The following is a 10906-nucleotide window of genomic DNA, read 5'->3' on the forward strand; positions in this document are numbered from 1 at the left end:
GTCTATTTTTGTTATTGTTTATGTTAAAAAATATTGTGTTGATAAGCCTGAGTGGTCTGCTGACTGACCTTTATATTTGTTCAAATAATTGTTATGGGCAGGTTACAATATAAAAATGTTTGTCATAATCATGTCTTGTGATTATTTGACAGGAGTTTTACTTTTAAACTGTAAGTGTATTTAATTTAGTTATTTTAGTTATGATAGTTTAGTTATAATGCAAATACAATACAAATTATATCAAGATATAGATTAGAATAATTATCATTTTGATCCATACATTGGTAATATGTGACTGGGCCTCGTGTCACTTTATGTTCAATAAATCAGGCCCCGAGGTCAAAAAGGTTAAGAACCCCTGGTCTAGAAGACATAACACGGAGGAGAGGCCCTACTCCCAGTTCCCAACGACTCTTACCTCTAAGGCTGATACTGGACACCCTACAGCTGCTGGGACACAGGATCCTGTTCGTTCAGTCCTGATCCATAACACATGACCATAGGTGGGAGTTTAACAGTAGACGGACCAGTTAATCTAGAGCTTTGCCTTACAGCTCAGTTCCTTCTTCACCTTGACAGACCAAAGCAACTCCCTCATTACTGCAGACAATAACTTCTTCTGTCTATCATTTACTATCATTTGTAAAAAGCAGAGACAAGCCCTTCAAAATGACCCCAGCACCCCACACTACCTACCCTCTTACAATACACTTCTCTGAGTTAATGACACAAAAAGCTGGTGTTGTACTTCTACTCACTGAACTGGGTGGTGACTTGTTTGTTAGAGAACAGCTTGTCAGGGTTCACTGTTCTCTTGAAGTGCTTCTCCAGGATGGTCAGGATGGTTGCCTCTTCCTCCATCTTTCTCACACGTCCTGCCAGCAGCATATAACCTGAGAATTGAGATTTCAGTCAAAACACAGATGAGGGCTTCTGTCAAGTTGATTCAGACCAATATACAATCTTTGTTTCATCTAAAAAAAAACCTTGACAAAGTATTTACAATTCAATTGTGTGAGAGTTAGGAGAGATCATATTTCTCCATTAGTTTACAGTCAAATTCAGAACAGAATTTAAAATATTACTCCTAACATACAAAGCTCTTAACAACCAAGCTCCATCATATATTAAACATCTTATTGTTCCATACTTTTTTAACAGAGCACTTCGCTCTCAGACTGCAGGTTTATTTGTGGTTCCTCGAGTTTCTAAAAGTACTATTAATCACATTGAAAACCTAAATAAATATGGTATTAGAGGACCTGCATTACCGAGGGTATCTAGTTATTTGGAAGACAGAAAACAATTTGTAGAAATATGTAAGATCTAAGTTTTGTAACATCTCATGTGGAGTGCCGCAGGGTTCCATTCTCGGACCTAAGTTATTTATTTTGTATGAGAACGATTTGGTCAATGTGTCGGGTCATTTTGGGTGTGTCCTATTTGCTGATGATACAACATTCTTTTGTTCCGGTAAAGATATAGAACAAATGATGGAGATGGTACAGACAGAATTTGTGAAAATACAAAGTTGGTGTCAACTAAATAAATTATCATTAAACTTGGATAAGACAAATTATATGATTTTCAATAATAGTAAGAGAACTATAGATGTTTCATTTAAAATTGATGATGTTGAGATCTGTAGAGTCAGTGAAGTTCTAGGTGTCATTATTGATGAAAAACTAACATGGAAAAATCATATAAATGGTTTAAAAACAAAAATAGCCAAATCTATTGGAGTACTGTACAAAGTAAGAGAACTGTTCAGTGATAAAGCACTATTTATGTTATATAACGCTATAATTGTTCCACATTTAATTTACTGTATTGAAGTCTGGGGTAAAGCTTGTTTTATGAATTGAAATTATTAAAATTCTATGATTTGGTCGATTATAATATTTTACTGTTAATGTACAGAGCTCATAAAGATGTGTTACCTTCCAACGTTCAAGTAAATTTTGTTAAAAGAGAGAGCTGTTATTATCTTAAGGGAATCGAAATGTTTGTGAAACCCTGGTTTTGTACGAGCCTGAAGGAGCGATCCACTTTAATCCAGGGAATAAGATTATGGAACAGCATGGAAGATGAGGTTAAAAATGCCAGAACCTTGTATATATTGAAGAGAATGATAAAAACTAGTATTCTGAAGAAATATAGACAATTATAAGTGAATTCATGCAAATTGTTGTTTGAGTTGGTGTCTTAATTTTTGTTTTTAGTTTTTTGTGTGTTTTCAGTTGTTTTGATTTTGTTGTATTTTTACTTTTCTTTTGAACATATTTTGGGTATAAAAAGGGGCAGATATAAGATTTATTTTTCTGCTGCTGCCTTTCATTTTATTTGACTTTATTTTGATTGCATGTTTTTTGTTCTTTGTTATTTTATGTTACAAATGAAATGAATAAATTTCTAAAATAAAAAAAGTAGAATGGGAGGCAGAGCTTTCAGTTATCAAGCCCCTCTCTTGTTTAACCAATGTCCAGTTTCTGTCTGTGAGGTCGACACTCTACTTTTAAGATTAGACTGAAGACTTTAATTGCTGATAAATCAAAGCAAAGAAAGAGATTGCTTCCTGAGCTATCCCTTAGTTTTGTTGCTACAGGGTTCGATTGTTGGAGGACAAATGGACCTGATTTCATCAACCTGCTGATGTCTTTACTTGCTCTCCTCTCCATGTTTATACATGTGATCACTGCAGCCATTAACCTGCGCTTTTGTTTTTCTTACCATCATCTGCCAAATGTTGCAGCCAGTCCTGAGAGGCCTCTGTCTGCTCCTCTAGCCTGTAGCGCTCTGCCCAGCGGAACAGATCTCTTAACGTGATGAAGCCATGTTTACCCGCAAACACAGAAGATCCTTTGCGTAATGACTGGATAGATGGAGGGAGGCATTTTAAAAACATTTGGATTTCCCACAACAGGTAGCTCATTTTAACAGAGATACAGAAACTGCACAGCTACCTGAAGGTCCAGCATGACTTTGACCAGCTTAGTGCAGTAAGATGGAGGCAAGCTGCACCTCTGATGAAGAATGATCTCCAGCTCATCACTGGGCAGCTCATCAAAATGGAGCTCCACAAAGCGGTTCCTAAAAGCTCTGGACAGAACCTGGATAGGAGAAGAAAAGTAAAGACTTTCGTTTCAAATAGCACAAGAGAAAGAAGCCAATTACTTAAAAATTAAATATCAAAAATTAGCATGGATCAGATAAAAAAGTAACATATTCGACACGTTACTGAAGATGACAGCTCCACAACAGTTGGGATCAAATAATTCTTGTAATCCTCAGAGAGAGCCTAAAAGTTTAAAGCTTCAAGAGTTGATCCCCAGCAGTGCTTTTAACAGAAAGGTGAGAGGTTTGTAACTGTGTCTCTTCGTAATCTAATATAGTTTTTAAAGGTTTCTTTTATGCTGATGTATATCAAGCTATATTTTGCACGTTCCTGGGTTTTTATTTGCACGTTCCTGGGTTTGATTCGTTTCCCATCCAAGTCATCTCAACTTTGCCATGCTTCTCCTCCTGCATACTTTGTCCTAGAGCTGCCATTGTAATTTATATCTGTAAAGCTCCTGTGCCAAATGATGGCTATGCCTTTTGGTGCCTGTAAAACTTATAGTTTATGAAATATTAATGTTTAATGAATTATAATGGCAGTCACTGGAGCCTTTATTGGTCCAATACTGCCCCATGCTGTACTCACTTGGTACTGCACCATAGTTTAATATTTCAACTCAGTACTTCAGTGTTTACAGTACTAATATGATTGTATTTTGATGTTTTACTATAATATTGTCTTAATACTGCTCTATTTTTGTAATATTATGCAGTTTAGTGTCAATAATTGTATTGGCAAGGTAAACTCTTTCTGCATACATACAATCCAAGCCCTGGGGTTGTCCTCTGCCACAGCTTCTATAGTGTCATGGTGAACACTGTGGGATTTCATTCAGGAGATCAGGGCTCAATCCCAGCTACGAACAAACTGTTTCAGTAAAACTACATAATTTCAGTTTGTTATATTGTCGCACAATTACCCTAATTACAAACACCTGCTGACTTGGCAGGTGTTTGACTGATAATAATTAGAAAACACATTTGAACTTGGTCACACTTCATTCTGCAAGTCCAACGCTGCAGGCAAAGCCATGCTGCAATGACATGCTACATGGCAATGCACACTTGTTTTTACATTGTAAAAAAACATGTCTAGTTGTTTTTAGTGGTTTGTTGTTTCTGGAACTGGTTCTTGACCAGCACTCCCTTGAAAAGGGAGATTTTATAATTCTTGGAATATACTTGCAATAAAACTAAATTTAAAAAAAGGGGTTGGTCTCAACTTTCTATTTTCAAAATGACGTACCTTTCTTCCACCGTAAAGACCAGGAGGATTCTGAGTAGCAAACAGCATGAATCTTGGATGAGCCTTGATGACCTCCTGAGTCTCAGTTACAAACAGCTCCCTGTTGTCATCCAGGAGTCGATTGAGAGCTTCCAGGACATCAGTAGGGGCAAGGTTGAGCTCATCCAGAATGATCCAGTAACCTTTCCTCATAGCATCAATCAGAACACCTACAGAACACAAAGAGTGCATTTTAGAACTGAAGAGGAAACAAAGTCCCACAAATGAGGATGGGCGATATATTCACACAGGTGACGGTCAGACGATTTTGTGGGCAAAGCAATGTAAACATGCACGGACCGATTTGCCAATTTTACAACCCAAATGTCCAATGCAAAAAAAAAATTTGATGAACAAACAAAAAGAAAAAAGAAAAATGGCTAAGTTTGAGTAAATAAATCAGCCCTGCACTTGGAGGCATGCTTTGTTTGCAGATGGAAGGCATCACTAGCTGCGTTCCCATTACAAATGTGTGCAAAACTTTGTCGATATTCTGTTAATGTCGAACAACACAGTTTTGTAACTGCGGTGTTTCCATTAAGTAAGAAATACTGTTAAAGTCACGCATGAATACGTTTGTTCTCGCGATAAGTCATTACAAACATGGCAGCGATGGATGTAAACACATAGCATGTTGTTACCACAACACTAGCGCTCATCATCAGGAGACGTCGGCGTCTTTTATCGAGGCTTTCCAGAGACAAGTCCCTACTTGGGAGCGGCTACGTATGCTGTGTTTTTGGGAAATTGTAGTCGGTGAGTTTACTATTTTACTATTTACTGTTTTATACTACTTCTGTGATATTACTACTATTTCTACTTCCTGTTATCTTTTTCGTCATCGTCTTTTTCGCCAGTAGAAACAGCCGGTTGTTGATCACGTGACTCCCGTGATGCGAAAAAAGTGTTTCCATTGCAGTTTTGCGAAAAACACCAATTTCGATACGACCGAAAAACCACCTCATCCTAGCGAAAAAATATTTTGATGAAAAACGTAATTTTTTTTAAATTGACGTGTTTCCATTGCGTAAATTAATTTTCGAAATTCTAATTTGCGCATTTTCATGGTCAATGGAAACGCAGCTATAGTGCACCATTTTTTTAAAATTTATTTATTGTTTTTTTGTGGGCTGCATCTTTTGGCTCCAAACAAGTGTTTTTATTAATTAGCGAACTAACTCACAGGCTGAAAACAGTCATTAATTAATAATTTTAATAATGACCGCTGAAGGGCTCAGCCTATCGTTGATGGTCTATAAATTTGTTTAATCATCCAACCTTAGTCTGGAACAGTGGTTTTAAAACGTTTTGATTCTGGCCCACAAAGTAACAGTTGCGGATGCTAATGAACCCAAATATTACTTGTTTACCTATGCAAACTTTACTAATAACTGTGTTAAACAAGGGAACAACAACAATAAAAATAAACCTAATAACTACAATACTAATTGTATTCATTTATGATTATTATTATTATTTTAAAAAAATTCAATAACCATAAATAAAATATTCCATTAACATTTTTTTTGGCATTTAAATTGATGTCTGGAAATCCTCTAGGGACCCTCATTTGATGTTTTGCGACACCAATCACTGGTCTAGAACATGCACCAAGTGTGCATTCACCAGAGGAGCTATAAGTTATCATATTGCTGATGGACCATAAGGAGGACAGCAGACAAAGGACACCAGTGGTGGGCACCAGCACGCTAAAGCGAGAATCCGCTAATTGCGGACCTAAATATTTCATTTGCGCTTTAGTGGTCTTACTAATTTTTATGATTCATAAGCAGATTTGCGCTTTCTAAAATTAAAATGCAGTACCGCTAATAACTAATTATCTACCAGTCATCATTATCTTGAACAGCAGAAGGTATGGCTGTTAATGAATCACAACACAGTGATCAATCCGAAAGCACCCCTCCCAGATAAAGACTGAGAAAGGTATACATCCTTGCAGACTGTTGCTTTCGGTCATGGTTCTCATTTTACAGACATTTCCCACAATGCTTTGTGTCTGCTTACATAGCAGGAAGGCAATGGTTAGAACTATGTGACCAGGCGAAAACGGTTAATGATCCATACTAAAATTTTGTATGTATTGATTTATTTTACTTTACAATCTGAGCTCCTTTAAAAAAAAAAAAATTAAAGTTTAAACGCTGGAGCTCAATACTTGAATTAATTGGTCGAAGCAATCGGGTTAGAGATGCAGAAACGATTTAAAGATATTATTTTGATGAAGACAGACATCTAGTGGTCAACTGGAGCAACTACATGGAAAACTTTGAAAATCCAAGCTCTTATTTTGAAGGGAAGATAGTTTCCTGTACTCCGTGCTTTCATTTCCCATCACAAATCAAATCCATCATGTACCCAGAATGCATCGCTTCAGTTTTCCAATAAACAGTTTTAAAATTACTTAGTTGATGCTTCTTTAATGAAAAATCTACAACAAACAAAAGAAAAAGACAAAGAAGCAGCCGAACTGGCAATCCTCAACAACTTTTTAATTTTTACACCAAGAGCCAAAATTCTGTTTCAGGAAATCACATCCCCAGCAATTGGCGTTTGTAGGATTAAGTTGTAAAAGAGTTCATACACCACTAGTTGGCAGTGTTGTGAAATATTGTACATGAATTGTTGCCAGCTGTTAAGTGTCAAATTGAACTTGTGCTTTAAAATTAGCTTCCGCTAGTTTTTCTATGGCATAAGTGCTTTTGAAGTTGCGGACCTAAATATTTTCATAAGGGCTTTAGAAATATCGGAGCTAATTTTTGGATTTACATTGCCCACCACTGCTCCTTACAGATCTACATAATCCTTTTTGCAAAAACAAACACATCCAGAATGAAGTTTATGAGACAAAAACTTCCATTGTACTTTTGGAACAGCAAGTGTTTACCAGTTCCTGTTTTTCTACGGCGTAAGCGCTTTAAAAATTGCAGAGCTAATTTTTGGATTAGTGCTGCCCACCACTGAAGGACACCTTGTAGACCTTGATCTGATGGGGACCCACATTGTGGGGTTTGTGTTTGCTTTGCAGCAGAGGCCAATATGAAGTACTGATGTGATAGACACAGACACCTGTGATTCTTCTTTGAACAAATATTTTTAAGAATAATCACTGTTTTGTCATTTGCAATTTTGGGAAATTATACCATTTTAGTTTAGAAAGCACTTAAAACAGCACAAGGCCAACCAATAACCAATAAAACATAGAGGACATCAAGTAAACTGAGTTTAAAAATACTAACCATTTTGAAATGATTGCAAACAGTTGAAAAGAACAGAGCTGTAATACACAGTGAGTCAAAGGCACAGGAATAATTGGGTTTTTAAATGAGGCCTAAAGAAAGAGAGACTAACATGTTTTGGTAATATTTCCACACTTTAGGGCCTGCAACAGACAGGATCTATCACCTCTCAGTTTGACTCGTGAGTTTGGGAACATCAAAAGCAGCTGAAAAATACTATAATTTGTATAAATCCTGTGAAGTTGTTTTTGTATTTTTTCCAGCACGTTTAGTGCTTCATACCTTCTTTAAAGACCAGCTTGCCCCGGTCATCAGAGGAGTAGCAGCCGATGTACTCCTGGATGTCAGTGTGCTCGTGGTTATTGATCCTCACACACTGGTTTCCTGTGGCTGCAGCCAGCCAGCAGATCAGGCTGGTTTTCCCAACAGATGTCTCTCCCTGGATCAGCACCGGATGATTCCTGTCAGGTCCAAACATGAGAGGGGTGAACGGGAGGACATTCTATTGATCAGTCATTAGTTCAGTGTCCTGCATTTGTAAACAGACTGTCCCAAACTAACTTCAATGGATATTGATGACAGCTACTAATTATTGCAGAGTCAGCTGCAACAAACACCTATAACTTCTACATCGCTACACAGGATTCTATGACCTATATTTTATCAATGTGATCAACATTTTCCTCAAAAACCTGTTGTATATCATGTGAGACCTGTATTCTGCCCTCTAGAGGATTAACAATGTGCTGCAGGAAGTGGAACTTCTTATTTTTGCCTTTTCAAAATGTCTGCTGACATGAGGTCATCCACACATGTTTTTCAGGAAAACTTCTGCTAATTTTGGAGAAGTTATGGTAAGAATAACATCAACATTGTTTGTATTTTTTTAATAAATACTTTCTGTGTTGAAACAGTGCATAATTATTTAAAAATATTTTTAATAGTACAGTTTAAACCATGTTAAAAATGTGTGTATCAAACTTGATACTGCAGGTGCTCCAGTCCTGAATTGTCACGTGACATTTTGGTAATTTTAGTAATTTAATCAACAGTATTATTGCCACAATACAACACGCACTATTTTGGATGATTGATTAATTACTGAAATGCCATTTGAAAACACATTTTGGCTATTTTCAAAAGTGGTTTCCTTTGTAATTATAATCTCTACGCTTTACTGACTAAATATTTACATGTTAGATGTCAAAGAAAATTGAGGAAGAAGAGAGAAAAAAGAAAGTAAAAAAATGTCATCAATATGATAATTGATGGCATTTTTTTAAATAAAGTGTAAGGTACATCAGTGCCTGAACAAGGACAGAAACTGTATTTGTGCCTACCACCAAGTGAAATAAATGGCTGTAAAAAGTTCATTGTAAAAAAAAAAAAAAACAAAGAAGTAAACTTCCTACAGTGTTCTAAATTTGTTAAAAGTTACTGTCTTTTGTTTCTTAATTTAACTTTGTTGCGAGTAAAATGTTACCAAAACAGCCCAGTGTATCAGATTTGATACAAAAAATACATCATAAACAAAGTGATGTGGCAACAAAAATTTGGGATTTTGTTTAAAGGCCCAATTAACATGTCAGTTCTAAAAAAAATGTGAATTTTCTGACTATTTTTTAAAGGGTTAGACTTTAAAAATTATGCTTATAATTTATATTAATTAAAAAAATTATATTACCTATTTTTATGCTGTTATTAATAAGCATTTTATTATGCTTATTAATAACAGCATAAATATAGGTAATGTGACTGCAGCAGTGATGTAAGTGTGTCATAGATAAAGTACCCAGACAGTACTCCTCTGAGGTGCTTTGTGACCATCTGACCCATCAGTTGACATTATGCAGCAGCAATCCAGTTACGCCTTCTAGCTTTAGCAACCAAACAACAACCTAAAAAAATGTCTCTTAGCACCAGACGTCAGCCATTTTCAAAGAAATGACAAATTTTGGCGATTCCCACATCACGTCAAACATTATTTCATCCATAATTATGAGCATTCCAATATCAAACTGAGACCAAAGCTTCTTGACAAGATGATGCTCAAAAGTTCAACAGTTGTTGGTTAATCTCAAGGGTGTGAGCGTCGGACATGTTTCAATCCACCCATTCTGATATCAAACAGAGTTGGTGGTAACATTCCAGTAAATTGTCCCAACTGTGCAAAAATGTCCTGATTTTTTATTGTGAATCAAGGAGGTTCTACAGAACAACTGGAGTGAGTAGAAACCAGGTGACCGTGTGATCGGCTGGAGAAGCTAACAGCTAACGCTAACCAAGAGTCTGGATTTCCCATTACTGTACATGTTGACAACAGAGCAGAAAAAAAGGACTGACGATGTAGAAATCATTAAAACTATTAATAATAATATTAACACAATTATTATTAATATTTTACAGTTTATATAATCTAATGTTTTAAATAACGTCAGAAAAGCTGTATTATGGATTTATTAACAGGAAAACGTCTCATTTCACAACACAAGTCAGCAGATTTGATCTTAATTAGCTCAATGTGATCTGAGCAGAACATAATGTAACAGTTTAAAATTAAAATAATCTTATAAAGTTGATGTAATCACTGTTATTTATTGAACTGGTTAACAGATATTAGCTTGTGCAGCATATATACAGAGTTTAGCACTGTTGAATCATGTTACAATTTAACACAAACTTAAATATTACTTTGTCCTCTGATTAATATTTAGACCTACAGAGTGTAAACTAATATTATAAATGTCTGATTAATATTTAGACTTACAGAGTGTAAAATAATATTATAAATGTCTGATTAATATTTAGACCTACAGAGTGTAAAATAGTATTATAAATGTCTGATTAATATTTAGACTTACAGAGTGTAAAATAATATTATAAATTTATCTGATTAATAGTTAGACCTACAGAGTGTAAAATAATATTAAATGTCTGATTAATATTCAGACTTACAAAGTGTAAAATAATATTATAAATGTCTGATTAATATTTAGACCTACAGAGTGTAAAATAATATTAAATGTCTGATTAATATTCAGACTTACAAAGTGTAAAATAATATTATAAATGTCTGATTAATATTTAGACCTACAGAGTGTAAAATAATATTAAATGTCTGATTAATATTCAGACTTACAAAGTGTAAAATAATATTATAAATGTATTTGATTAATAGTTAGACCTACAGAGTGTAAAATAATATTAAATGTCTGAGATTAATAGTTAGACCTACAGAGTGTAAAAT

The 10906-nt window shown here is 35.2% G+C and overlaps 1 protein-coding gene across 1 annotated transcript in view; it reads right to left on the reverse strand.

The window, feature by feature from the left end:
• The window catches only part of LOC106527935 (midasin), a gene marked incomplete at its 3' end in the record, with an annotated part of 120394 nt that overhangs the window by 46659 nt on the left and 62829 nt on the right, over positions 1–10906 (reverse strand). The window contains 4 exon segments of the mRNA XM_014022960.1: positions 2731–2872; positions 2964–3110; positions 4364–4572; positions 7942–8120. Coding sequence (XP_013878414.1) covers positions 2731–2872; positions 2964–3110; positions 4364–4572; positions 7942–8120 — 677 coding nt within the window.

This window comes from Austrofundulus limnaeus, unplaced genomic scaffold (assembly GCF_001266775.1).
Source record: "Austrofundulus limnaeus strain Quisiro unplaced genomic scaffold, Austrofundulus_limnaeus-1.0 Scaffold351, whole genome shotgun sequence".
Lineage (NCBI taxonomy): Eukaryota > Metazoa > Chordata > Actinopteri > Cyprinodontiformes > Rivulidae > Austrofundulus > Austrofundulus limnaeus.